General features: G+C 58.0%; 3 protein-coding genes across 4 annotated transcripts; 1 reads left to right on the top strand and 2 right to left on the bottom strand.

Annotated features, from left to right (window-relative positions):
* Nucleotides 1–84: 84 nt before the first annotated feature.
* LOC141953914 (chloride channel protein ClC-Kb-like) lies at nucleotides 85–8,774 on the top strand. The gene is made up of 21 exons (XM_074892860.1): nucleotides 85–480; nucleotides 1,000–1,101; nucleotides 3,604–3,799; nucleotides 3,889–4,017; nucleotides 4,132–4,260; nucleotides 4,356–4,495; nucleotides 4,610–4,687; nucleotides 4,793–4,871; nucleotides 4,965–5,090; nucleotides 5,216–5,300; nucleotides 5,392–5,493; nucleotides 5,994–6,078; nucleotides 6,167–6,343; nucleotides 6,432–6,501; nucleotides 7,235–7,345; nucleotides 7,444–7,657; nucleotides 7,749–7,882; nucleotides 7,967–8,058; nucleotides 8,160–8,243; nucleotides 8,364–8,450; nucleotides 8,545–8,774. Exons 3-21 carry the CDS (start codon nucleotides 3,691–3,693, stop codon nucleotides 8,581–8,583), a joined length of 2,070 nt encoding a protein of 689 aa, XP_074748961.1. The 5' UTR covers nucleotides 85–480; nucleotides 1,000–1,101; nucleotides 3,604–3,690; the 3' UTR covers nucleotides 8,584–8,774.
* Nucleotides 1,683–3,250, bottom strand: LOC141953916 (heat shock protein beta-7-like). Of its 2 annotated transcripts, none has more exons than XM_074892861.1 (3): nucleotides 3,013–3,250; nucleotides 2,622–2,758; nucleotides 1,683–2,204 (listed from the first exon to the last, which is right to left on the bottom strand). In XM_074892861.1, the coding sequence occupies exons 1-3, from the start codon at nucleotides 3,137–3,139 to the stop codon at nucleotides 2,019–2,021; spliced, it is 450 nt and encodes a 149-aa protein (XP_074748962.1). In that variant the 5' UTR covers nucleotides 3,140–3,250; the 3' UTR covers nucleotides 1,683–2,018. The 2 variants fall into 2 exon arrangements, with proteins under 2 accessions (XP_074748962.1, XP_074748963.1); XM_074892862.1 differs by having other exon boundaries at nucleotides 2,622–2,755.
* A 4,232-nt stretch (nucleotides 8,775–13,006) lies between the features above and the next one.
* Nucleotides 13,007–26,561, bottom strand: EPHA2 (EPH receptor A2). The gene is made up of 16 exons (XM_074892732.1): nucleotides 25,724–26,561; nucleotides 22,389–22,456; nucleotides 20,970–21,633; nucleotides 19,542–19,697; nucleotides 19,107–19,439; nucleotides 18,874–18,998; nucleotides 18,342–18,501; nucleotides 18,150–18,249; nucleotides 17,980–18,035; nucleotides 17,774–17,899; nucleotides 17,501–17,683; nucleotides 17,086–17,147; nucleotides 16,776–16,985; nucleotides 16,542–16,691; nucleotides 16,262–16,455; nucleotides 13,007–13,226 (listed from the first exon to the last, which is right to left on the bottom strand). The coding sequence occupies exons 1-16, from the start codon at nucleotides 25,791–25,793 to the stop codon at nucleotides 13,067–13,069; spliced, it is 2,817 nt and encodes a 938-aa protein (XP_074748833.1). The 5' UTR covers nucleotides 25,794–26,561; the 3' UTR covers nucleotides 13,007–13,066.
* Nucleotides 26,562–26,683: the final 122 nt, after the last annotated feature.

Here is a 26,683-nt window from a genome sequence, read left to right as displayed (position 1 = left end):
GCGGGTCGGTGACGGTGGTCACGTGGTACCGCCTTCTGTTTCCCGCCCCCCCCCCCCCCCCCCCCCGCGCCTCAGGAGCGCCGCCATGACAGTGCGAGCGTGGCGGGTGGAGGGGGGTCGGGAGTTTCTAGGGGCTGCTTGGCCTCAGGGCTGGCCCTGTGGCTCCGTGAGGAGCAGAGGGCCCTGTTCCTCCATGCTGTATGCTCCTGAGGGCTTCTGTCCCCGCTCCGAGGTTGCCCACACCCCAGTAGGCCAAGGTGTCAGGCAGCCACCATGATGGCGGCTGGGCGTCCCCACAGGGAGCGAGCCTGGTGGTGTGGTCCCAGCGGGTCAGCACAGCTCAAAAAGCTGTAGATGTTGCCTAAGGTGGGCCCTTTGCGTGGGCAAACCTCCCCTTGCAGGTGTGTAGGGACAGGTGGCGTGAGGAGGCCTGTGTGGCTTTGAAGGCAGCTGTTCACCGGTGTGCGTTGGAAGGTACCGGTGAGTTTGGGCAGGTGCAGGCAGCAGGCAGCCCCAAAAATGTAATATTCCTATCAACCTGTTTTCCCCTAAGGCCAGATTTCGCGGCCTGGCTGCCAAAAATGAGTCTGTAGTGGGGCCAAGCTGCTGCGGGGTTTGGCGCTGGGGCTCTGAGCCGTCCCTTCACCTGCTCCGTGGCGCAGAAATCTTTCCCGTGCAAAACCAGCCGGCTCTGGGGAGAAAAAGGGCTTTTTAACTTCCTCCTTTTGCTGGAACTTTGTGGGTGAGGGCCACCTACTAGCCTGTCACCACTAGATGGCAATCTGTGACCGCGGCGGGTGGCTTCCTGGGTGCTGGGGTGCCCTGGGCGCCCAGGGTGGCATTTTGGGGCAGAGCAGACACATCCCATCACAGAGGATCAACGGCACGACATCACCGCTGCTCCCTGCCTCCATGGCTCCGATTTCCTAAGCTGTGCTGGGGGCTTTTATAGCCATTAAGAGGTTTTTTAATAACTTTTAAACACTTTGTTCCTCGCAGCGTCCTGCGGCAGGGAGTCCCCTGAGTGACCGGTAGTGCCGATAGACAAACCACCCGAGGAGATGATGGAGAGGGCGTTTGTGTGTGTCCCCAACGCTGCAGGTGTGTAAATGCAAGTCACGAGTTGTTAGGGGACAAGCAGGGACAAGTTGACCTCAAAGCTTGTGCAGCAACACGAGCCGGGCGGCGTGTGGTAGCTATAAACAGTCGCTCGCCCCGGACGGGTGCCTCGCTGTTGTTTGTACACATGGGGAGATGGAGCTGGGCCCTCGAAGGGGATTTGGGGGAGCTTTTGGACCCCTAAAATGAAGCCCCTGGGGTTGGCAGCCAGGCTGGGACCGTTGTCCTGGTTCATGCTGCTGCTTGGGGCTTCCCTGAGGGTGATGGGTGCGGGTGGACGAGGGGAGGAGGAGGATTTGGTGACCTTCCAGGTGGGCTGGCGGCTGAACAGCTGAGGGAATGGCTCAGAAATAGAGCGGCGGGGAAGAAATGAGTCACCTCGGGCTGGAAATAAACGGGGCCGCGGGCACCGGAGGGGAGCTGGGATGGCTCCTTGTCCATGTTTTTGTCAGGAGGAGGAAATGCTCACAGTACCCCTTACTGAGACACCCCTCGGGGCTGAACCTGCAGCCATTCTGGGGGAAAAGCATCAAGAAAACATTAAAAAACTGAGGAGGCAGCAGTCAGGCATTCTCAATAATTTATCACAGGCTGTATATACAGAGACAAGCTCCAGTGGAGGGTTGGGGAAGGGAACCTCACTCCTCGCTCCCGGCAGGGCTCTTGGCATGCTGGATCTTCCCCATCAACCCTCACCGGCTAAAAACTGCCAGAGCCCGGAGCCGAGACTTCCCTCCGGAATTTCTCCGGTGGGCGACGGGATGCGTCTCTCCACGCCAGCCCCTCGGCATGGGTCTGACCCTGCGGGGGAGCATTCCCGTTCCCTACCCCATGTCCCACCTCCTTCCCAAGCCACCCAAATAATTAATGAGGGGAGGGGAAATGGGATCCCCAACCCCTCAGATCTTGATCTCAGTCCGGAAGGTTTGCTGGACATGGTCGGTGTGCTTGGCGGGCTGTCGCTGAGCCCGGATAGTCAACGTGCCGTCGTCCCCCAGCGAGGACGACACCGATGTGGGGTCCACGTCTTCGGGCAGCTGACATTTGTGGGTGAAGGTGTTCATGACGGTGCCATCCGCGGCCAGCTGGGGAAAAAAAATGTGTGAAAAGGGACAGTTTTGGGGTGCAAACAGGACAGGGGCTCATTTTTCCCTCCCCTTGGGTGAGGTTGGTGGTCACGCCTTGTGTGTGGTGACAATATTTATCTCCCCGAGGGGACGGGCGGGATGTGGGTGGCATTGGCGGGGAGACAAAAGTCCTGTTTTTTGTTGCCACCCCCCTGGGAGAAGGGTGATTACAAGGCATGAGTTTGTTGGGTCTCATGGGCTTTGCGAAATACAGGGCGAAAAGACAGGGAAATGGTGAATTAAACCTCACTGTGGTTACGGCCAGGGCCATTAGGGAGTTGGATGGGAGCTGGGGGAGGTCTCCATGTCCCCCAGTTGAGGATTTTGGGGTCCTGCAGACTTTGGGGGTGAACAGGGAAGGGAGGGAGAGCCCACCTTCTCAGCGTGCACCTCGATCTGGTTGTTGGAGGTGGTGACGATGATGTCCTCGGGGGCAAAGTCGCTGACATCCACCGTGAACTGATAGGTGTTGCCCAAGGTCTTCACCGTGCCGGTGTTGCCAGGACGAGCTGCTGGCAAGGAGGGGGGGTCACAGCCACGGTTCGGTGGGGTGTCCCCCCCCCTCCAAAACGCCTCTCAGAGTCACGGTCACAATTTGGCAGGGGTCCCCCCTAAACGTCTCTCCCACAGCTCCAAATCTTGCCCAAACCCTCCGGGACAGGGATGCGCCAGCATGGGGGGAGAAGAGGCATCACTAACCCCACCTTCACCCCATCTCCCAGCCTTAAAAATGGGGTTTCACACCCCCCCCCCCCCACAAACTCACCTGGGAACCCCAAGGTCTCGCCGCGGGGCCGGACAAAGCTCCCGAAAAGCTCCATAGTGCCGGCGGGCGATGCCGACCGGTGAAAGCTGCGCTCCGATCGGAAAGCAGCCGAGGATGTCACGTTCATCCACTGCTTCCCCCCCAAAACCTCTGACCCCCAGCTCCCGCCGGGGAGGAAGAGCGCAGCCCCCTTCCTCGTCCTCCTCCTGGGGAAGGCGAAGCGGGGTTATTTCGGGGGGGGCAGCTTGACGAGCTTTTTAAAGCCTCGTTAAGGCGCCCGGCCGCCTGCCAGACCTCTCATAAAACGAGCTAAATTTAGGTCTTGCGCCGGAGACGGTGGAAATTTTTCCCCTCTCCATCCCCCCCACTCTCAACACCGTGGAATGCGATGCTGGCATTCCTGCCTATTATTAAGGAATAATAATGATAATTAATTAAAATACTTATTAAATACTCCCTACCCTGGGATGTACTTGGGGACTGGGAGCTTGGAGGTGGCAGCGGGGGGGGGAAAAACCCAGCTCGCTCCGGCCAGAGCGGGTCTGTCGGCTTCGTCAAGGTCGTTTTTAATGAGCTCGCTTGCAAACTCAGTCTGGCAGCGGAGGCTGAGGCGGGAGGACCGGCAAGGGAGTGCTGAAAAAAGGGGTGGGGGGTCCTGCCCCCCAAAATATCCCTGAGATGGAGCGCCCCGTTCCCGGGGGGCTGCGGGGAGAGAAGGAGGAGGAGAGGGTGCTGGTGTCGCAACAGAGCTGGAGACCCTGCCCTGAAGCCCGGAGGAGGCTCCGAGGTGAGACCCCCACACAAAGGGGGGGACCTTGGGTGTAAGGGGGTGTTTTTTGGGGGGTCACCACCCCGTTGCCCCCCCCGCCCCTGCAGGGTGCCTGGAGTGGGTGAAGCGGCAGCTTTTCCGTGTCGGGGAGGACTGGTATTTCCTCTTCGTCCTGGGGGTCCTCATGGCCACCATCAGCTTCATGATGGACCTTCTCGTCTCCAGGCTGTACGAGGGTAAATGTGGGGCTCCCCTGGGGGGTTTGCCTGGTGTTTGGGGGTTCACCAAGGGGGGGGGGGGGTTGTCTTTGGGCTAGCGGGGCATCTCCCCTCTCGCTGCTTCTTCTCCAGCCCACCGGTGGCTTTACCAAGAGGTCGGTGACATCTTAGTGCTCAAGTACCTCTCGTGGACCATATACCCCACGGCGCTGGCGGCCTTCTCCACCGGCTTCTCCCAAAGCATCACCCCGCACTCAGGAGGTGAGCCAGCTGCACCCCAACCTCCCCAGCTCCCCAAAATTCCCCTCTGGTAACAGGAGGACCCTGAAAACATGGATATTGCTCCCCTGGCCCAGGCTCTGGCATCCCGGAGCTGAAGACCATCCTGACCGGCGTGGTGCTGGAGGACTACCTGGCCATCCAAAATTTCGGAGCCAAGGTGGTGGGGTTGACCTGCACCTTGGCGTGCGGCAGCACCATTTTCCTCGGCAAAGTGGTGAGGGATCCCCCCCCCCCATCCCAGTTCCCAGCATCGCCGGCGGTTTCGGTCAGCGCCGGGGTGGCGGTGGGGGGGACGCTCAGCACCGTGTCCCCCCTCCTCGGCACCCAGGGTCCCTTCGTCCACCTCTCGGCCATGGCCGCAGCGTATCTGGGGAAGATGCGGACCTCGGTCACAAGGGAGTATGAGGTGGGGATGCTGCCCTCACCCCCAAATTAGGAGGGTTGTATTTTACTCCCTTCCACCCCCCCCCCAAAAAAAAATGGGGTTATGGCTAACCCCCCTGCCCCGCAGAACAAGTTCAAGCAGAACGAGATGCTGGTGGCCGCGCAAGCCGTCGGGGTGGCCACGGTTTTTGGGGCTCCCATCAGCGGTGAGGACTGCCCCCCCCCACCCTTGGGACCCCCAAACTGCCCCCCTAAAGACCTCCCAACTCCCCCCCCCCCCCCCCCCTCATTTTTTCCAGGGGTGCTTTTCAGCATCGAGGTGATGTCCTCCCACTTTGCTGTGCGGGATTACTGGCGGGGTTTTTTTGCTGCGACCTGTGGCGCCTTCATGTTTCGCCTCCTCGCAGTCTTCAACAGTGAGCAAGGCAAGGCAGGGTGGGCAGGATGTGCCCCCCCTTCCCCTTTACCCCGTGGGGGTGGGGGGCTGTAGCATTTTTGGGGTACCCACCCCCAAAACCATGCACTCATTCCTCTACCCCCCCCACCCCAGAAACCATTGCCGCTATTTTTAAGAGTGACCTCAGGATTGATTTCCCGTTTGACCTCCTGGAGACCTTCTTTTTTGCGATTTTGGGGTAAGAAGGGCCCTGCCTGTACCCCTGCCTGTACCTGCCTGTACCCCTGCCTGTACCCTGCCTGTACCCCTGCCTGCCCTCTCCTCCGCAGGGCCGTCTGCGGGCTCGTGGGCTGCGCCTACCTCTTCTGCCAGCGCTGGCTGCTGGCGGCCGTCAAGGAGAACTGGCTCACGGCCAAGCTGCTGGCCACCGAGTCCGTACCGGGCGTCTGTCTGTCTGCACCCTGAACCCTGCGTGTCCGTGTGTCCGCTGCATGCAGCCTGCGTGTCCCCCCCATGCACCCTGCACGTCTGTGTGTCCGTGCTGTGCGGCCTCCACGTCTACCCTGTGCGTCTGTGTGTCCCCCCATGCACCCTGTGTGTCTGTGTGTCCCCCCCACCCCGGCACCCTGCGTGTCCGTGCGTCCACCCTACACACCCTGTGCATCAACCCCATGCACCCTGCGTGTCCGTGTGTCCCCCCCACGCACCCTGCGCGTCCACCCCACTCACCTTGATTGTCCATGTATCCCCCCACGCACCCTGCGCGTCCGTGTGTCCCCCCCCCCGTGCACCCTGGGCATCCCTGTGTCCCCCCCCATGCACCCTGCACATCCACCCCGTACATTCTGGGTGTCCATATGTCCCCCCCCACATACCCCGTCTGTCCATCTGTCCCCACGCCCCCCCAGCCCTACCTCTCCCCCCCCTCCAGCAAGCCCGTCTACACGGTGCTGGTGGTGCTGGCCCTCGCCTCCATCACCTTCCCGCCGGGGCTGGGGCAGCTGATGGCCTCCAGGGTGAGTTGGGGGGCGGGGCTGGGGCTCCCCAGGGCACCCCAACACATCCCAGTGGGTGCTCAGGATGTCTGTCTGTCTGTCCTTCCAGCTCACCATGAAGGAGTATCTCATCTCCCTCTTTGACAACCGCACTTGGGGCACACTGGTCCCCAACGCCTCCTCGGTGACCAACCCCCCCAGCATGGACCCCCGGGGGCTCTGGCAGGAATGGTGTCACCCGTCCACCACCATCTTCGGCACCTTGGCCTTCTTCCTGCTGATGAAGGTAGCCATGCCCCCCCCACACCCCAGTGTGTCCCCCCTCCCTGAGATAGTGTCCCCATGGGGATGACCCCCCACCTCTGCCCCCCCAGTTCTGGATGCTGATCCTGGCCACCACCCTGCCCCTGCCCGCTGGCTACTTCATGCCCATCTTCATCTACGGTGAGTTGGGGTGTCTGCTGGCCTGGAGCGAGGGGGGGTTTGGGGGGGGGAAGCCACCCCGGGAGTGCATCTAGCCCTTGGAGGGGGGCTACAGGAGGTGAATCCAGCCCTAGGGGGGTACATCCAGTCTGGAGGGGGTACAAGGGGTTTTATTCAGCCCTGGGGGGGGTACATCCAGTCGGGGCGGGGGGGGGGGGGTACAGGGGTTTTTTCAGCCCTGGAGTGGGGGTACATCCAGTCTGGGGGGTTACATCCAGTCTCGAGGGGGTTACAGGGGTTTTATTCAGCCCGGGGGGGGGGGGTGGGGGTGGGGTTTAAATAGAGTTGGGAGGGTACAGGGGTTTTATTCAGCCCTGGGGGGGGTACATCCAGTCTGGAGGGGGTACAAGGGGTTTTATTCAGCCCTGGGGAGGGTACAGGGGTTTTATCCAGCCCGGGGTGGCGGGGGGGGGATACATCCAGTCTGGGGGGGGTTACATGGGTTTTATTCAGCCCTGGAGTGGGGGTACATCCAGGCTGGGGGAGTGTGAGAGTTGTATCCAGCCCTGGGGGGCGCTGCATCCAGTCTGCGGGTGCGGTACAGGGGTTGTATCGAGCCCTGTGAGTTGGGGGGGCTGCATCCAGCCCCAGGGGGGCTGCAGGAGGATGGTCATGTCCAACTGCACCATTCCTGGGGGCGGGGGGGGCTCCTGGGGTCTCCCCATCTTCTCTGCCCCCCCCCCCGCCATTTTAGGAGCTGCCATCGGGCGCTTGCTGGGGGAGATGGTGGCCCTGCTGTTCCCCCGGGGCCTCCGTTCAGAGGGGGACCTGCACCCCGTTATCCCCGGTGGCTACGCCCTGGCTGGTGAGTCGCTGGGGAAGGGGGGGGGGGGGGGACACACCCATGGGTGGGCGACACCCACCACTCATATACCACCCCCCTGCCCCCGTTCTCCACCACAGGTGCGGCCGCCTTTTCAGGCTCAGTGACCCACGCCATCTCCACGGCTTTACTGGTGTGCGAGGCCACCGGTCACCTGGGCCACGTCCTCCCCGTCGTCCTGGCCGTGCTGGTGGCCAACGCCATCACCCAGAAGCATCAACCATCTTTCTATGATGGCACCATCATTGTCAAGAAGCTGCCCTACCTACCCCCCATCCGCAGCCGGCACATGGCGTAAGGCCTCCACCCCCCCCCCCCCTAAAAAAAAAAAAGCAACATATTTTGGGGTGATTGATGGAAATTTGCGGGTTTTATGGCTCACCAGGTCTTACCAAGTGGTGGTGGAGGAGTTCATGGAGCGTCGGGTGGTGGCCTTGGCCATGGGTGATGGCTTTGAGGAGGTGCTGGTGGCCTTGGATGCCTCCGCTGACAGCGAATACCCCGTGGTGGAGAGTGCAGGTGGGATGTGGGGGATGAGGGGGGGGTCACTATGACCCGCAGAGGACACACACACACGTCACCGGGCTTGTCCCTGTCCCCCAGGGTCACCCACGCTGGTGGGCACCGTCAGCAGAACCCAGCTGGTCACCTTCCTCCAGAGTCACGAGCATCCCCAGGCCCCACAAGGGGAGAAGGTAAATGCAGGGGTGAGGGGTGGGGGTGTGTGTGTGAGCCCCTGCCCGCCCCCAAAAATGCTGTTTTTCAATCCAAAAATTAACACATCACCTTCCCCAAGCTGGCCACTGCAGGGACGCTTGGGGACAGCTGCACCGTCGAGCCCATCATCCTCCAGCTCTCACCGTGGACCTCCCTGCACCAGGTTTGAGTGGGGGGACCACAGCAAACACCCCCCACCCCCCCCCCCAAATTGTGTGTCACGGTGAGGGGATGCGGCAGGGGTAGCTTTGTCCTCACGTGTCCCCGTTGTCACCTCCCCAAGGCCCATCACCTCTTCGAGCTGCTGAAGCTGCAGCGCGTCTTCGTCACCCGCTGCGGGGAGCTGGTGGGAGCTGTCAGCCGAGTGGAGGTAAAAGGGGGGGGGTGGACACAAAGGGGTGACAAGGGGGGGGGGGGACAAGGAGGGGACAAGCTGCTGCTCCACCTCCTCTGTCCCCTTGCAGCTGCGGAGGGCGATCGAGGAGCTCGCCAACCCCAAGTGATGACTTTTGGGGACTGCAAGGGACATCCCCCTCCCCGGGATGTCACCCATGGAAAGAGGGGGGGTCCTACCCACCCCCCAAAGTGATGTGGGTCACCCCGCGCCCCCCTCCCGGGGAAACCCAGATGTCTGGGAACTGGGGGGCGGTTCTCCAGCAAACCGTGCTCTTGCATTAAATACATCAATCCCGCAGTGCTTCCTCTTCCTCCTCCTCCTCCTCCAGCCCTACGGAGTTCATTTTGTGTGTGTGCGGGGGTGTCACCCCCCCCCCCATACTCCACAGCAGCACTCAAACCACCCCAAATCACCCCAAAACTGTGCCCAGCCCCAGGACATGCACCGAAGCACCCCAGTCTCTGCCCCACCCTCCCCTGACCTCCCCTATAATTATCAGTGCATAATTATCCTTAATTATTGCAATTCATAAGGGTGGTGGGTGTTCTGTGACCCCAAGATCCTGGGGGGGAAATAGGGGGGTTGAGGGCCCCCCCCGCCAGCTCTTTGGTGCCCCCCCAAACTGGGGTGCAGTGTTTTGGGGGGGGGGGGGGGGGGAGCAAAGGGTGTGGTGGACGCTAACGAAGACGTAATTAAGCCTGCTGGGATAATTAAACTCGGCAGGGCAGGTTGGGTGAGGCGGGCATGCCTGGGCCCAGCTGGAGGAGAGGTGAAGCGGGGTCAGCGCCAGGGGAGACACCCCAAAAGCAGGGCAGGTGATGGGCGAGGCACTGGGATGGGTGCTGGGATGGGTGCTGGGGTGGGGGTGAGGCTGCTGGGAGCAGGGATGGGCTGCAGCACCCATGTGCCCCATGGAGGGTGCTTGGTGGGGTGAGGGGACTGTGGAGGGGGTGCACAGCACCCATGGAGGATGCTCTTGGGACACAGGGTCCACAGCACCCATGGAGGGTGCTCAGTGGGTTGAGGGGACCATGGGGAGGGTGTCCACAGCACCCATGGAGGGTGCTCAATGGGGTGAGGGTGCTTGTAGAGTGATGGGACCAGAGCACCCATGAAGGGTGCTTGGTGGAGTCCACAGCACCCATGTCACCCATGGAGGGTGCTCAGTGGGGTGATGGGACCATGGGGAGGGGGTGCACAACCCATGGAGGGTGCTCTTGGGGCACAGGGTCCACAGCACCCATGTCACCCATGGAGGTTGCTTGGTGGAGTCCACAGTGCCATGTCACCCATGGAGGGTGCTCCTGGGACACAGGGTCCACAGCACCCATGTCACCCATGGAGGGTGCTCAGTGGGGTGATGGGACCATGGGGACGGGGTGCACAACCCATGGAGGGTGCTCTTGGGGCACAGGGTCTACAGCACCCATGTCACCCATGGAGGGTGCTCAGTGGGGTCCACAGCACCCATGTCACTCATGGAGGGTGCTTGGTGGGGTGAGGGGACCATGGGGAAGGGGTCCACAGCACTCACCTTGCCCATGAGGCTGCTCTATGGGGTGAGGAGGCTGTAGGGTGATGGGACCACAGCACCCACCCCACCTAGGGAGGGTGCTCAGTGGGGCATGGGGACTGTCGCACCCACAGCACCCATGGGTGATGCCCCCATCCCTGGCCATCACCCCACTCCTGCTCCCATGGGGATTAGGACGGGCGTCTCACTGGAACCGAGCCAGACAGTGGCGGGGGGGGGCACCCCAACGGTCCCGCGTGCCCTGTGCCTCAGTTTCCCCATCACCCTTATCTGGCCCCGCCACAGGCAAACAGTGATAAGGTGCTGCCGGGTGCACCCAAATCCGGTGTGTGTCCCCCCCCCCCGGCTCCTCCCTGGGTGCTGCCGGACTTTGAGCCGGGTCCGAGGGCGGTGACAGGGCTGAGACCGGCAAACTTGTGCCATGCATGGGGCATCCGCAGGCCCGAACACCCCAAAAGAGGGTGAAAACCACCCAAATGGCAGCTTTCACAGCAAGATGTTGGCCCCCCCTAAACCCCCCCTTGTTTATGGTTTTGGGCAATCCCCCCCCCCCCCCCCCCCCGCTTCTTTTTCCGCCTTTTTTCCACCCAGTTATTTGCAGGCACCAGGCGGCCGGGGCTGCTGCCGCCGTGGCTTGGGTTTGGCTTTGGGGGTGCGGCGGGTGAGAAAAAGGCCAAATTCCTCGTGGGTTTTGCTGAGGACAAGAGGCCCCGCATGGGAAACGCTCCTCAAACTGTGCGCAACCCCTTAAAACCTCCCTTAAACTCCCTTTAAAACCCCTTTAAACCCCTTAAAAAAACCCCTTCAACTCCTTAAACTTCCCCTTAAAAAAAATCCTTTAAAATAGCATTAAAACCCCTTAAAAACCCTCTTAACAACCCCCTAAACCCTTTAAAAACCCTTCAAACCCTTTAAAATTAAAAACCCTTCAAACCCTTTAAAAAAAAAAACCCTTCAACTCCTTAAACTCGCCCTTAAACCCCCCTTTAAAAACATCCCTAAAACCCCTTAAAAACACCCTTAAAATCCCTTAAAAACTCCTTACAAATCATTTAAAACCACTTAAAAAAACCCTTAAACCCCTTAAAACAGAGAAAAATCCCCCCCCCCCCATCCCTCTTCGCCCCCCAGATTCCTGCAATCTCTTCAAGCCAGTGGGAAACGACAATATTATAGAAAAACAAAAAAAAGAAGCATATTTTTATTTGAATCAAAACCCCACAAAAATCCCCCAAACCTCCAAAAATCCATGAAAAAAAAAGGGGGGGGAAAAAAAAAAAAAAAAAGGGATCCGGGTTTGTTTTTTTTTTTTTTCGATTTTCCCCTTTTTGCTCTCCCAAATCTGACACGACCTTTGCTTCCTTGCAATAAATATACAAAAATAGAATAAATTAGGTTAAAAAATAAAAGGAAAAGGTAACACTGGCAGATCAGCCTTAAAGGGGAAAAATAAAAAACACCCAAAAACCCGGTGGGAGAGGAATAAATAGGGAGAAAACAGCAAAAATAAGCCAGTTTTGGGGCTGAGCCCTTTTTTTTCTTGAAATGTGGAAAAAAAAAAAAAAAAAAGAGGAAAATCTGCTAAAAACACACTCCCCCCCCAGCCCGAAATGAGCTTGAAATTTAATTTCATATTTTTCGGGGGGGGGGGAGGGGGGAAAGGATGGAGGTGACACCCGTTTCGTCCCAACCCCGGGGGATAATAATAATAATACTATAAAAAAACCCTTAATAATAATAGAAATAATAAATAAACCCCTCGGGGAGGAGGGAGGGGGTGTCTTCATTTGGTTGCTTTCAAGTACTTTGGGGGTGCTGGGGGGTTAAATGGGGACCCCCCCGGCACCGACCTGCTCCTGCAGCCCCAGCAGGCTGTAGGCGATGCGCTTCTGGTGCCCCGGCAGACGCACCCCGATTTTCTGATGTCGCTGGAAATAATGGCGGGGGGGGGGGGGGGGGGGGAGAAAGATAAAAATAAGGTTTATTGGGGTGGAAAAAGCCTGAAAAAAGTCCGGGTGGGAGCGGGGTTTAGGAGTGGGGGGGGGCGTCCCCTGGGTATCCCGTGGGGACGGATCCAGCCCTGCCCTGTTTTGGGGGGCCCATCAGTGCCTCATCCCCCCGCCCCACCCCTATTCCCAGGGGACAGACGGACACGGCTCATCCCGACCTCTCCGGCCGGATCCTGGCCAGGGAACATCTAATTTTATCCCGTCCCTTGGGCCAGGCACGCCAACGCCACGGAAATGGCTTCCTTTCCCAGCACGTCCCTGTCCCACGGGAGTCGGGGGGGGGACACCATGGGACAGTGTGGGGACACCATGGGGACACCACGGAGACACACCACAGGGACAGCATGGGGATGGTACGGGGACACCATGGGGACACACCATAGGGATGGTATGGGGACAGTATGGGGACACCATGGGGACACACTACAGGGACAGCATAGGGACAGTATGGGGACAATAAGGGGACACACCATAGGGATGGTATGGGGACAGTATGGGGACATCAAGGGGACAGTATGGGGAGACCAAAGGGACACCACAGGGACACACCATAGGGATGCTATGGGGACACCAAGGGGACAGTATGAGGACACTAAGGGGACGCACCACAGGGACAACATGGGGATGGTATAGGGATGCCATGGGGACAGTATGGGAGCATCAAGGGGACAGTATGGAGACACCAAGGGGACACACCATAGGGGTGGTATGGGGACAGTATGGGGACACCAAGGGGACACTATGGGGACACACCACAGGGATAGCATGGGGACAATATGGGAACACCAAAGGGGCACCACGGGGACAGTATGGGTATGGTATGGGGACAGCATGGGGACAGTACGAGGACACCAAGGGGACACACCAGAGGAACAGCATGGGGATGGTATGGGGACACCATGGGGACAGTATGGAAATATCAAGGGACATATATAAGTATAGGGACAGACCATAGGGACAGCACAGGGATGGTGTGGGGACAGGGTGGGAATATCAGGGGGCAGTATGAGGACACCAAGGGGCCAGTATGGGGACACGAAGGGGACTCACTCGCTGGTCATCTGCAGGACCTTCTCGATGGTGCTGTAGCCCGAGGCCATGAAGTGCTCCGTGTACTGGGGCATGCGGATGGACTCCAGCCACTCGGGGACGGAGCGGAAGGGGACCCCCTCGGAGCCGCTGGTGCTGGGCAGGCGGATGGAGACCCTGCGGGGCGTGAGGAACGGGGGGGCACAAAAAACGGCGCAGAAATGGGAGGATGGGTAAAACAACGCAGAAATGAAAGGATTAAAAAAAAAAAAAAAGATGCAGAAATGCTAAGATGCAAAAAATGATGCGAAAATGGAAGGATGCAAAACTGATGCAGGAATGGAAAGATGAAAAAGGGAATAGGAGAATGCAAGGATCTAAAAATAATGCAGAAATGAAAACTGGTGCAAAAAGTAACGCGGAAACGCAAAGATTCAAAAAAGATGCCAAAGTGGAAGGATGCAAAAATCACGCAGAAATGAAAGGATGCAAAAAGTAATGTAGAAATGCAAAGATGCAAAAGTGGAAGGATGCAAAAGAGAATGAAAAAATGCAAAGATGCAAAAAATAATGCAGAAATTGAAAGATGCAAAAAAAATGGGGCAGGAATGGAAAGATGCAAAAATTAATGCAAAAATTGAAAGATGCAAAAAATGATGCAAGAATGGAAGGACGAAAAAAATCGCGCAGAAATAGAGGCAAAAAAAAAAAAAAGCACAACTGCAAAAAAAGCACCGCGGCAGGTGTGGAGATGCACAAAAAACAAGCGCAAAGACGCAAAAAGCAACGGCAAAAAGTCAGTGCGAGGTGGGATGAGGGGACCAAAATTATAGTGCAAATAGTGCAAAAAGTGTGAGAGGCGGTGGGAAAAAGAATGTAGAGATGTGAAGATGCAGAGTAATGCGAAAAGTGGGAATGCGAAAAGTGAGGCAAAGATGCTAAAAAGCAAGAAACTGTGAAAATACCAAAGGGGGGGAAAAAAAAAAAATCTAAAATGCACGGATGCAAAGGAGGAGAAAAGAACGCAAAATGCAAAACCAGTTAAAAAATGCAAATGTGTGGAAAAGAGTGCAAGAATAAAAAAATGGCAAAATCAAATAAAGCAAAGCACGGATGGAAAGAAGTGTGCGAGAACGCAGAGACGCAAAAAGCGACACAAAAATGGAAACGTGCACTAAGGAGTGTGAGAATGGAGAGAGGCAAAAAGGGACGCGAGAGTAGGAATGGTGAAAAAAGAGTGTGAGGGTGCAAAGGTGCAGAGAGGAATGGGAGAGTGCGAGGGGGGAAAAGTGCGAGAACGCAGAGAAGCAGGAAAGTGAGATAATGCAAAGACACAAAAAAGTGCAAGAACGCCGAGGTGCAAAAGGGAGTGCAAGAATGCAAAACTGAAAAAAAAAAAAAGAAAAAAAAAAGAAAATTTGAAGAAGGTGCAAGAATGCCAAGGTGCAAAAAGGAGTGCAAGAATGCACAACTGAAAAAAAAGTAAAAAAAAATGCAAATATGAAGAAAGTGCAAGAACACCAAGGTGCAAAAAAGAGTGCAAGAATGTGAAACTGCCCAAAAGAAAAACAGAAAAAAAGCAAATATGAAAAAAGTGCAAGAACGCCAAAGTGCAAAAAGGAGTGCAAGAATGTGAAACTGCAAAAAACAATGAAAAAAAGCAAATATGAAAAAAAGTGCAAGAACACCAAGGTGCAAAATGAGTGCAAGAATGCAAAACTGCCAAAAAAAGCAAAAAAATGCAAATATGAAGAAAGTGCAAGAACGCCAAGATGCAAAAAGGAGTGCAAGAATGTGAAACTGCCAAAAAAATTTTAAAAAATGCAAATATGAAAAAAAGTGCAAGAATGCCAAAGTGCAAAAGGAGTGCAAGAATGCACAACTGCAAAAAAAAGGCAAATATGAAGAAAGTGCAAGAATGCCAAAGTGCAAAAGGGAGTGCAAGAATGCAAAACTGCAAAAAAAAAGGCAAAAAAATGCAAAAAATGCAAATATGAAGAAAGTGCAAGAACGCCAAGGTGCAAAAAGGAGTGCAAGGATGCAAAACTGAAAAAAAACAATGAAAAAAAAGCAAATATGAAAAAAAGTGCAAGAATGCCAAGGTGCAAAAAAGAGTGCAAGAATGCAAACCTGCAAAAATAAGGCAAAAAAATGCAAAAAATGAAAAGATTAAGAAAGTGCAAGAACGCCAAGGCGCAAAAAAGAGTGCAAGAATGCAAAACTGCCGAAAACAATGAAAAAAAAATGCAAATATGAAGAAAGTGCAAGAACACCAAGATGCAAAAAGTAGTGCAAGGATGAAAAGCTGCCAAAAAAATAAAAAAAAAATGCAAATATGAAAAAAAGTGCAAGAATGCCAAAGTGCAAAAAGGAGTGCAAGGATGCAAAACTGCAAAAAACAATTAAAAAATGCAAATATGAAGAAAGTGCAAGAACACCAAGGTGCAAAAAGAAGTGCGAGAATGTGAAACTGCCCAAAAACAATGCAAAAAATGCAAATATGCAGAAAGTGCAAGAATGCCAAGGTGCAAAATGAGTGCAAGAATGGAAAACTACCAAAAAAAAAAGCAAAAAAATGAAAATATTAATAAAGTGCAAGAACACCAAGGTGCAAAAGGGAGTGCAAGAATGCAAAACCGCCCAAAACAATGAAAAAAATGCAAATATGCAGAAAGTGCAAGAATGCCAAGGTGCAAAAAAGAGTGCAAGAATGCAAAACTGCAAAAAAAAAAGGCAAAAAAATGCAAAAAATGCAAAGATTAAGAAAGTTCAAGAACGCCAAGGTGCAAAAAGGAGTGCAAGGATGCAAAACTGCCAAAAACAATGAAAAAAAAGCAAATATGAAAAAAAGTGCAAGAACGCCAAGGTGCAAAAAGGAGTGCAAGAATGAAAAGCTGCCAAAAACAATGAAAAAAATGCAAATATGAAGAAAGTGTAAGAATGCCAAAGTGCAAAAAAGAGTGCAAGAATGCAAAACTGCCAAAAAAAAAAGGGAAAAAAATGAAAATATGAAGAAAGTGCAAGAACTCCAAAGCGCAAAAATGAGTGCAAGAATGCAAAACTGCCCAAAACAATGCAAAAAAATGCAAATACGCCAAAAAGCACTGAAGAAACGCCAAGATGCCCCCGAGCGCGCAGGAGCGCGCAGCAGCGCGCAGGAGCAGATCGCCCCCCCTTTCCTCGCCCCCCCTCTGCCCCTCCCCGCCGCTCACCGAGGGTCGAAGTCGGCCAAAGCCTTGAGGGACTCGGGGGCGCGGATGAGTTTGTCGAGGATGCTGACGATGTCGGCGAACTTGGGGCGGCGGGCGCGCTCCTGCTGCCAGCACTGCATCATCAGCTGGTAGATGGCGGAGGGACAGTCCAGCGGGGCGGGGAGGCGGAAGCCCTCGTTGATGGCCTTCATCACCTACGAGGAGGAGGAGGTTGAGCGGCGCTGTCCGTTCGCAAGAGACGGACAAAAAAAATTGGCGGTGGAGGAGGGCGGGTGCTCACCTCGTGGTTGGAGAGCTCCCAGTAGGGGCGCTCGCCGTAGGACATCACCTCCCACATGACGATGCCGTAGCTCCAGACGTCGCTGGCGGAGGTGAACTTGCGGTAGGAGATGGCTTCGGGGGCCGTCCAACGGATGGGGATCTTCCCACCCTATAGCAACATTGGGGGTCAACGCTGCACCCCCCAAAAAAAACAACCCAACGTGGTCAACCACCCCGCCTTGGTGGCACTTACGCTGGTGGTGTAGGTGGCTTCAGGGTCATCTTCCAACACCCTCGAAAGCCCAAAATCGGACACCTTGCACACCAGGTTGCTGTTCACCAAGATGTTCCGGGCGGCCAGATCCCGGTGGACGTAATTCATGTTGGCCAAGTACTTCATGCCGGCGGCGATGCCCCTCAACATCCCCACCAGCTGGATGACGCCAAATTCCCCCTCTTTTTCCTAGGAAAAGGAGAAAATCCGGCCTTGAATCCATCTCTCGTCCCACCTCCCATGGGGGTTTTTGGTGGTTTCTTGCCCGTTGCCACCACGCTTCACCCACCCGCAGGAATTTATCCAGCGCGCCGTTCTCCATGTACTCCGTGATGATCATGAAAGGCTTGTCTGTGCCAAAAAAAGATCCAAAACGAGTCAAGAAAACCCAAATACGCCCCCCAAAACCCTCACCCCCCCCAAAAAATCCCCAATCCCCCAGAACAACAAAAAACACCAAAAAGCCCACCCATCCCCAAACCCCATCTGCCCCAAACAAAAAACCCAACAAACCCCACAAAACCTCTCAACCTCCCCCAAAACTGAAACATCCCCAACCCCCCAAAACAGAAAAAAACCCCAACCCTCCCCCCAAACCCCCCCCCCGCATTGTTGCTCAAAACACCCTATTTTTATATAGCGTTTTTCTGGGGTGTTTTGGAGGGAAATTGGGGTTTTTTTTCAGGGGGGGGAACACAACTCACACTTGGAGACGACCCCTTCCAGGCGGATGATGTTGTGGTGGCAGAACTGGCCCATGATGGTGGCTTCGCTCAAGAAGTCCACCCGTTGCTTCTCCGTGTAGCCCACCTTCAAGGTCTTGATGGCCACCGGCACCTCCTTCTTACCACGCTTCAGGGTGCCTTTGTAGACCTCCCCAAATTCACCTGCTCAGAGGAAGGGGGGGATGTTTAATCCCCTCACCCTGGTCCAATTTTGGGGTGTCTTTGGGGTGACGAAGCCACCTGAGAACGTACCGGCGCCGATGACCTTCTGGCGGGTGATGAAGGATGGAGGGATCTCGGTGGTGAACTTGAGCATGGCTTGGTTGGGGTCTTCGTAGGTGTGGGGGTCAACGTAGGTCTTGAGGGGCTTCAGCTGGTCTGTGGGGTGCCGATGGTGGGGGTCAGCACCCATGTCACCCCCCACCCATCCCCATTGACCCCACCATCCCATTTCTCACCTGACTTGGAGAAGTAGACGTCCTCAGCGGACTGGCGTGGCCGTGACCTCTTTTTCCTGGGGAAAAACACCATTTCGCCCCCAAAAAATCACCCCTCTTCCATCTTTAGTGGTGGAAAAATGTTATTGCAGGGTTTTGGGGGGAGGTTTGGGGGGTTCTTATCTCCTTACCGACGGAGAACATAGAGTAGAGCAGCCAAGAGGAGGAGGACGAAGAAGACGCCAGCAACGGAGCCGCTGATGACGGCGGTGGATGCCATGGCCTCGGCACCTGCAGGGACAATTTTGGGGGGGGTCTGAGGTGAACCATGCACCCCTTGGACCCCCCACCCCAAAATCCTGCCCGGCCCCCTTGGTCCTCACCCTCAGGCAGGGTCTCAAACTCGTGCTGGGGGCTGTAGGCACCGTGGCCGTCCGGGGTGAGCGCCTGGACCCGCACCACGTAGGTGGTGGCAGGGGACAACTTGGGGAGGGTGACGGAGTTGCCCTCGCAGCGCAGCACCGAGTAGCTGTTCTCGTCCACCTGGGGACATGGGTGGGGGTGACATGGGTGGGGGCAAGGATGGAGATGACGTGGGTGGAGGTGACACGGATGGAGGTGACACGGATGGAGGGGTGACACGGATGGAGGGGTGACACGGATGGAGGGGTGACACGGATGGAGGCAAGAATGGAGGTGATGTGGATGGACGTGACACAGATGGAGATGATGTGGATGGAGGGGTGACATGGATGGAGGTGACACGGATGGAGGGGTGACATGGATGGAGGGGTGACATGGATGGAGGGGTGACATGGATGGAGGGGTGACATGGATGGGGGCAAGGGTGGAGGTGACACAGGTGGGGGGGATGGATTTGGGGGTGGTGGGCTGAAGCCCTGACACCAGACGGACCTTCTTGCTGTAGGTGACCTCGTACTTCCAGACCCGACTCTGCTGCCGCGGTGGCACCGTCCAGGAGAGGACCAAGCTGGTGGCCGTCCGTCCATCCAGGCTCACCGATGTCACCCGGGGTGGCTCTGCCGTGGGGACAGGGACGTCATGGAGGTGTCCCCGTTAGGGACATGACATCATGGAGGTGTCCCCATGACGGAGGGAAGGTGTGGGAGATGCTGGTGGCCCCTTACCCGTCTGGTTGACGCTGATGGTGGTGGTGGCCACGCTACGGTGGTGGCTGTAGGGTGACACCCCGTTCCGGGCTTCGACGGTGAAGGTGTAGTTGACGTGTGGCTCCAGGTCGGTGACAGTGACCCCCGTCCCCATCAACCCCCGGGGGGGCTGCGAGTAGCGCACCCCCCCGTCGCAGGGACGGCACTCCCCGCTCTCCGGCCAGCACTGCTCGCAGGTGACGCTGTAGGTGACATCCCCGCGGCCACCCGGGTCGGCGGGGGGGGACCAACGGAGCTGCACCGTGGCCCCCAGCCCCACGGCCGTGACGCCTTGAGGGGGCGAGGGGGGACCTGGAGGGGGGGGGACAGAGAGCAGAGAGGGGTGTCAGAGAGGGGATGGCTACACCGTGCCTCAGTTCCCCCCCCCCCCCCCAAAAAAAAAAGGTCACTTACGGGTGCAGGGGTCGTCGGGGGGGTCAGCGGGGGCGCGGAAGAAGCCGTCCTGGCAGGGGCAGGCGGCGGCGGCGGCGGGGGAGGGCAGGGTGTGGGGCGGGCAGGGCCGGCAGCCGCTCGGGGACACCGCGGCCTTGAAGGAGCCGGGGGGGCAAGCTGGGGGGGGGACACAGTGACACCGGTGAGACCCCCAATCCCCCCTCCCCACCCACAGCATCCTCGCTCAGGGTTGGGGTTTAGAGGGTCATCTCCCCGCTCCGAGCACCCAGAGTGGGGATTTTAGGGTATTTCCCCTTATTTTGCAGTTTCTTTATTATTGGGACGCCCCCCCCCCCCCGGCACACCCCTCTCCTGGCTGAGCCCTGCCGCACTCGCTGCACTAGTGATGCTCCGGGTCAAGGATCCAGGATGGGGGATTTCAGTGCTGCCACCTCATTCCTCTGACCCAGAGTGAGGGTTTTAGGGTATTTCACCTCATTTTGCAGCTTTGTGCCCACAATGGCAACAAGACACCCCCCCCCAAGCCCCCCCTCTCCTGGTTGAGTCCTGCCACACTCACTGCACTAGTGATGCTTGAGGGTAAGGATCCAGAGTGGGGAATTTTGGGGCCAACACCTCATTTCTCCAACCCAAAGTGGGGATTTTAGGGTATTTCACCTCATTTCGCAGCTTCCATTATTATTGGGACCCCCCCAGCCCACCCCTCTCCCGCTGAGCCCTGCCGCGCTCGCTGCACTAGCGATGCTCAAGGTTGAGGATCCAGGATGGGGAATTTCAGGGCCAACACCTCATTTCTCCGACCCAGAGTGAGGATTTTAGGGTATTTCACCTCATTTTGCAGCTTTGTGCCCACAATGGCAACAAGACACCCCCCCCCAAGCCCCCCCTCTCCTGGCTGAGCCCTGCTGCTCTCACTGCACTAGTGATGCTCAAGGTTGAGGATCCAGGATGGGGAATTTCAGGGCCAACACCTCATTTCTCCGACCCAGAGTGAGGATTTTAGGGTATTTCACCTCATTTTGCAGCTTTGTGCCCACAGTGGCGACAGGACTCCCCCCCCCAGCCCACCCCTCTCCTGGCTGAGCCCTGCTGCTCTCACTGCACTAGTGATGCTCAAGGTTGAGGATCCAGAGTGGGGAATTTTGGGGCCAACACCTCATTTCTCCAACCCAAAGTGGGGATTTTAGGGTATTTCACCTCATTTCGCAGCTTCCATTATTATTGGGACCCCCCCCCAGCCCACCCCTCTCCCGCTGAGCCCTGCCGCGCTCGCTGCACTAGTGATGCTCAAGGTTGAGGATCCAGGATGGGGAATTTTGGGGCCAACACCTCATTTCTCCACCACCCCTTTCTATCCTCTGGCATGCACCGAGCTGGTACATCCTCAGCCCCCCTCCTCAAACCCAATTTACCCCCCTCAAGCGCTACCTTGGCAACTTTCTCCCACTTTCTCGTAGCCGGCCCGGCACAGACACTCCCCGATGGGCACCAGCCACTCGCCGTCGGCGTTGCAGTGCAGCGCCGGCGCTTGGTCGGCCACCGCCTCCTCCACGCACGTTCCCCGCACCTCGGCCAAGGTTTGCGAATCGACGCCGGCCACCGTTTCGGGGAAACGAGCCATGCCCCGTAAAACAGCCGGGCACCTCTTGTAATAAATCCGAACGGAAAGCAACGCCACGCAAGCTCCCAAATCCTGGAAAGCCAAGTAGAAACCTTTCCGACGGAGAGGTCCCACCGATCGCACCTCAACGTTGAGTTTCACATTCCGGGAAGCAAAATCATCCTGCACGGTGATTTCATCCGGAGCGATGGTGTCGATCTTCTTGAATTGTCTCTTCTGGAAGTTGGTGCCGTAATCCACGTCGGATTCGGCGTAGTAGAGGTTGAAGGTCTCCTTGCAGGAGCCGCCGCCGGCGGTGGGGAAGCTGTTGCAGTCGCGGACGGTGAATTGGAGTTCGATGAAGATGCGTTGGGCCACCCCGCGGTAGATCCAGTTGGTGCGGAGCCAGTTCTCCTGCTCGCCCTCCAGCACGTTGCACACCGAGTAGATGTAGATCAAGGAGTCGTTCAGCACGTTCTGCAGCAGGTCCCACTGCCCCCCCCCAGAGAGAGAAACCGGTGCTATGGGAGGGGGAAACTGAGGCAGGGTGGGTGGTGCCCCTGGTCTCCATGGAGGCACTCATCCTCATCCCCGTGGATGTCCCCGTCTCCGTCCCCACGGGTGCGCCTGTCCCCATGGAGGACCCCAACCCCATCCCAGTGGAGGTCTTCATCCCAGTGAATGTCCCCAGCTCTCTGGATGTCCCCAATCCCATCACCATGGGTGTCCCCATCCCCCTGGATGCCCCCACACCCATCCTCATGGAGGTCCCCATCCCCACAGATATCCCCAACCCAACCCCCAGGGATGCCCCCATCCCCACGGGTGTCCCCTGTCCCCACTCCCATGGATGTCCCCACCCCTATCCCCATGTGGGTCCCTGCCCCTCATGGAGGTCCCTGTCCCCACCTCCAAGGAGGTCCCCATGGACACCCCTGCTCCCATCCCAATGGCAGTCCCCATCCCCAGCCAGGTCCCCATGGAGGTGCCCAAGGATGCCCTTGACCCCATCCCAATGGATGCCCCCATCCCCACGGAGTTCTCCATCCCCAACCAGGTCCCCATGGATGTCCCCATGGAGGTGCCCAAGGATGCCCTTGCCCCCATCCCAGTGGATGCCCCCATCCCCATGGATGTCCCCATCCCCACAGAGGTCCCCCTTGGATGTCCCCGTCCCCATCCCCAGTGCGGGCTCTCGGGGCGGTGGTGCCCAGCGGGGCCGGGCGCCTGGGTCTGCGGGTGCTCACCCCTTTGCCGTAGGGCTGGGTGAGCCAGCCCAGCTCCCCCTGCGCCTTGGCGAAGTCCAGCAGGACGACTGTGGGGAGAGGAGGGGGGTGTTAGTGGTGGGAGGATGGCACAAAGCCTGGGAGATGCCACCAGGACCCATGGATGGCCCCATGGCCTGAAGGTGCCACCAATGCACCCCTTGGACCCATGGATGTCCCTGGGACCCACAGATGCCCTCCAGGACCCATGGATGGCCCCCAGGACCCACAGAAGCCTCTGGGACCCACGGATGTCCCCCAGGACCCACGCGTATATCCCTGGGACCCACGGATGCCTCTGGGACCCACAGATGTCCCCCAGGACCCATGGATGTCCCCCGACCCTGGGACCCACAGATGCCTCTGGGACGCACGGATGTCCCCCAGGACCCACGTGTATATCCCTGGGACCCATGGATGTCCCCCAGGACCCATAGACGTCCCCCAGGACCCATGTGTACATCCCTGGGACACACAGATGCCTCTGGGACCCACAGATGTCCTCCAGGACCCATGGATGTCCCCCAGGACCCATGTGTACATCCCTGGGACCCACATATGTCCCCCAGGACCCACAGATGTCCTCCAGGACCCATGGACATCCCCCAGGACCCCTGTGTACATCCCTGAGACCCACATATGTCCCCCAGGACCCACAGATGTCCTCCAGAACCTATGGATGTCCCCCAGGACCCATGTGTACATCCCTGGGACCCACAGAAGCACCCGATCCCCACAGGCGTCCCCGTGACCCATGGATGTCCCCAGGACCTGCAAACACTCCCGGGACCCACAGGTGTCCCTTGGAGGCTGAGATACCCCCAGTCCCAACAGATTCCCCTTGGACCCCCACGAGAAGACCCCCAGGGACCCCCCTCCCCGCCAAAAGAGGGGAAACCGAGGCAGAGCTCTGCACGGTGCCGAGGCCGGGTGGACTTGCCGTGGCTTGTCAGCCGCCCCAGCGAGGGCGGTGGCCAAATCCAGCGCCCGGGAGAGGAAGAGGAGGCCGCCGAGGGCCGGGAGGGAAGTGCTGACGGGTGGCCCCCCCTCCGGTGAATCACCCCCCAGGAATGCGCCCGGACGCCCGAGTTCACGCCGGCGGGATGGATCCCAATGGGGTGGGGGAGTTTCGGGGATGGATCCCCCCCCCCCCCCTTCAACCGCCTCCGCTGAGAACGGGTGTGCTTGTGACATGCCCCAAGAGGGTAAAGTCTGGGGGGGGGGGAACCCCAAGAACATGGTTGGGGACACACACGTGGCTCCGCTGTCCCCCCCCACCGTGCCCGGGGTCAGGAAGGATGCCAGGGCGGATATCCCGGCTTTCCTGCGGCTGGAAATCCCCCCGCGTGCCTCCGGAGAGCGGAAAGCCGGCGGGAGGCTGGCGCATGAGCTGAGTTGGTGGGTTCTCTGCAGGGTGTCCCCCACCCCCCCCGGGGCTGTGGCGGGGGTGAGTCAGGGGAGAAACCCGGGACTGTGGCTGTTGAGTCAAGGGGTGCAGCACCCAAGGGCGCACCCACGCCCGGGGCCACCGGTGCTGTTGGCACCTTGGGTGCCATCACCATCGGCATCTGCACCCCCATCCCTGCTGCCACCTGCACCCCCTTGGCCACCGCTACTGCCATCATCATTGTCACCACCATCAACATCTCCGCTGTGGCCATGACCATCACCATGGCCATCTCCATGGCCAACTCCATGGCCACCACCATGGCCACCACCACCTCCAGCACCATTGTCAACATGGCCATGGCCAACAACATGGCCATCACCATCCCCATGGCCATGGCCAACAACATGGCCATCACCATCCCCATGGCCATCACCATCCCCATGGCCTTGGCCGTCAACGTCTTCATGGCCATCAACGTCTCCACCGCCATCCCCACGACCGTCCGCAGCCCCTGCCCTGTCGCTGTCACTGTCCCCACCTGCGTGGCCGCTGCTGGTGCCGTCACCATCACCGCACCCCCCACCTGCATCCCTGTCCCTCTGCACCCCCCCTTAACCCCCTCCCCGCCCTCGGGGACACCCCAAACCTCAGACCGGGCAGTGCAGGCTCCAGCCGGGGCACCCAGCACCCCCCAACCTCCCCATCCCACTGGATTTCACCTTTTCCAAGCAATGGGAAGCAACTCCCCCCCTTCCAAGCCCCCTCAAATCTCACTATTTTCCCTACACTTTCCCCTTTTCTGCATTTTTTTGCCCCCAAAATCCCGAGATCCCCAAGGATCCCTCCCGGGAATCGGCACTTCAGGAATGCGCCTCAAATCCCGCAGCCGCGTGGAGGCGGTTGGGGGTCCCCGCCACAGGGGGCACCCCCCTCTGCCTTCCCTCCAGCACTTAAAAAACCCTCATTTTAGGGTTTTCTTACCCCATTATTATTTTTTAGGGGGGTATTTGCCATCCCAAACCATCCCCCAGCCTCTGATTTATTTGCATTCAGGGCCGGATCCTTCCACCTTTCCCTCGAAAAGCGACAGATTAAACCCTTCGGACGGAGTTTTTACAAACCTCAATTTTTTTAAGAATTAAATATATATTTTTAAAAGTAACTTTTCCCCTTTTTTTACCCAAAACCCCCCAAACCGAGCCCAAATATCGGCCGGGGAAGCGTTGCGAGGTGGAGGTCAGGACGCTGCTTGTTTTTCCCAGCACTTTTTGGGGTTTTCCTGACATTGTTTTCCAGCTCTCCGGGCCGGATCCTGCCCGGCCCATCGCCGGCCATGGAAAACGCTCCAGTTTAGGGTGATTTTCCCCTTTTTTAGGGTGTTTTTTTTTTAATCCCCTCAACCCTAAACACTGTCAGGCTTCTTCTGGGGGGCACCCAGCAGGATCCATCCCCAGTGCACGAGCCGGACGCTCTGCATGGGAAAAGTTGCCTAAAACTCTTGGTTTTCTCCCCATTTTAGCTTTTTTCCTCCTATTTTAGCTTTTTGCTCCCCACTTTAGCTCCCCCCCACTTCAGTCTCTTTCCCCCCACTTTATCATCCCCCCCTCCTTTTAACTCTCCCCCCCCCTTTTTAACTTCCCCCTCCCTTTTGAACTTCCCCCCCCCCCCATTTTAACTTTTTCTCCCCCAAAATGCGCCCCGCCAGCCGGTGATTCGCCGCCGCATCCATGGGCGCCCCTTTTTTTTTAGGGGGAGGCACCCCCATCATCCTTTATCTTGGGGGGCTCCCCAGCCCCCCCCAACCTCTCAGCGCCCCCAAAACCGCTCAAACTTACCCCAAAACCACCTCACACCTTTGCGCGCCCCCCCACCCCCCCCCGCACCCCAACAAGTGGGTTTTGGGGTGCCCCCCAAGCGTGGAACTCACCTTCCTCGGCTGCCAGGTGGGTGACGGCGGTGAGGAAGAGGAGGGTGAAGGCCGGGGGGGTGCCCGCCATGGCGGGGGGGGGTTTGGGGGGGACCCGGGGTGCACCCCGCACGCAGCTCTGTGGGGTGTGTGGGGCTGAGCACTCCGCTCCTGTTCATTCATGTCCCGAGTGATGTCACCCGGCCACGCCCGCTCTTAAAGGGACAGGAGCCGCTCCCAGTACCCACCAGTATGGGACTGGGAGGGCCCGAGCCTGAGGATGAGAAGTGGGCAGGTTGAAGGGGGGGGGAAGGGGGGCTGGAACCCCCCACGGGGGAGCACACAGGGTTTTTTTGGGGGGGGGGGTGTCTGGATCCGTCCCGCGGTGCTGGGTGCGTGGGGCCGGATCCGTCCCGCAGCACCGTGTGTCCCCCCCAGCTCCGGCCCCGAAGGGGTTAACGCGCCCCCCGCCACCCCCTTCCCCTTTCATTCATTAAACGGCGTGGGAAGGGGGGGGGGGCGGCAGCCAATGGCGGCAGGGGGCGGGGCCAAGCGGCTACTACCGGCCACTCCCCCCGCCCACCAGTTGGATACTGGGGGGGGGGCGATGGAGTGGGGGGTGGCTGGTTTGGGGGGGCGCTGCTCGGCCTCCCCCCCCCCCTCCCGGGGTCCCGCATCCTCTGGGCCGGAAAGAGGCCGGACCAGAAATCGGCTTTTTCCGGCCTAAAAATAATGTCGGTTTTCTGCTGCGCCGGGGAGCGGAGTCTGGGTCCAGCCTGGGGGGGCTGGATCGGGCCCCAGCACCCCCCATCACCCCAAATCCGCATCACCCCAAATCCCCCAGCACCCTCCAGCACCCCAAATCCTGCATCATCCACAGCACCCCCAGCACCCCAAATCCCCAACACCCCAAATCCCCCAGCACCCCAAAGCACCCCCATCCCCAGCACCCCAAATCCCCCCAAATGCCCCAGCACCCCA

The sequence above is a fragment of the Strix uralensis genome, chromosome 23 (assembly GCF_047716275.1).
Source record: "Strix uralensis isolate ZFMK-TIS-50842 chromosome 23, bStrUra1, whole genome shotgun sequence".
NCBI classification, from domain to species: Eukaryota; Metazoa; Chordata; class Aves; order Strigiformes; family Strigidae; genus Strix; species Strix uralensis.
Note: the sequence above shows the minus strand (reverse complement) of the source record. Positions and strands in the feature narration are given on the sequence as shown.

What these genes read in the sequence shown, in the direction of transcription:
- LOC141953916 (XM_074892861.1), bottom strand. Translation starts at nt 3,139, where the DNA reads ATGAACGTGACATCCTCGGCTGCTTTCCGATCGGAGCGCAGCTTTCAC. An exon ending in CGAGACCTTGGGGTTCCCAG is followed by an intron (nt 2,759 to 3,012) that starts GTGAGTTTGTGG and finishes CCTCCTTGCCAG; the next exon opens with CAGCTCGTCCTGGCAACACC. An exon ending in TCGAGGTGCACGCTGAGAAG is followed by an intron (nt 2,205 to 2,621) that starts GTGGGCTCTCCC and finishes TTTTTTCCCCAG; the next exon opens with CTGGCCGCGGATGGCACCGT.
- LOC141953914 (XM_074892860.1), top strand. Translation starts at nt 3,691, where the DNA reads ATGGAGCGCCCCGTTCCCGGGGGGCTGCGGGGAGAGAAGGAGGAGGAG. An exon ending in GCCAAGCTGCTGGCCACCGA is followed by an intron (nt 5,494 to 5,993) that starts GTCCGTACCGGG and finishes CCCCCCCTCCAG; the next exon opens with CAAGCCCGTCTACACGGTGC. An exon ending in CGGTGGCTACGCCCTGGCTG is followed by an intron (nt 7,346 to 7,443) that starts GTGAGTCGCTGG and finishes TCTCCACCACAG; the next exon opens with GTGCGGCCGCCTTTTCAGGC.
- EPHA2 (XM_074892732.1), bottom strand. Translation starts at nt 25,793, where the DNA reads ATGGCGGGCACCCCCCCGGCCTTCACCCTCCTCTTCCTCACCGCCGTC. An exon ending in CTACTCTATGTTCTCCGTCG is followed by an intron (nt 18,036 to 18,149) that starts GTAAGGAGATAA and finishes GTTTTTCCCCAG; the next exon opens with GAAAAAGAGGTCACGGCCAC. An exon ending in CGCTGGATAAATTCCTGCGG is followed by an intron (nt 16,986 to 17,085) that starts GTGGGTGAAGCG and finishes TCCTTTTCCTAG; the next exon opens with GAAAAAGAGGGGGAATTTGG.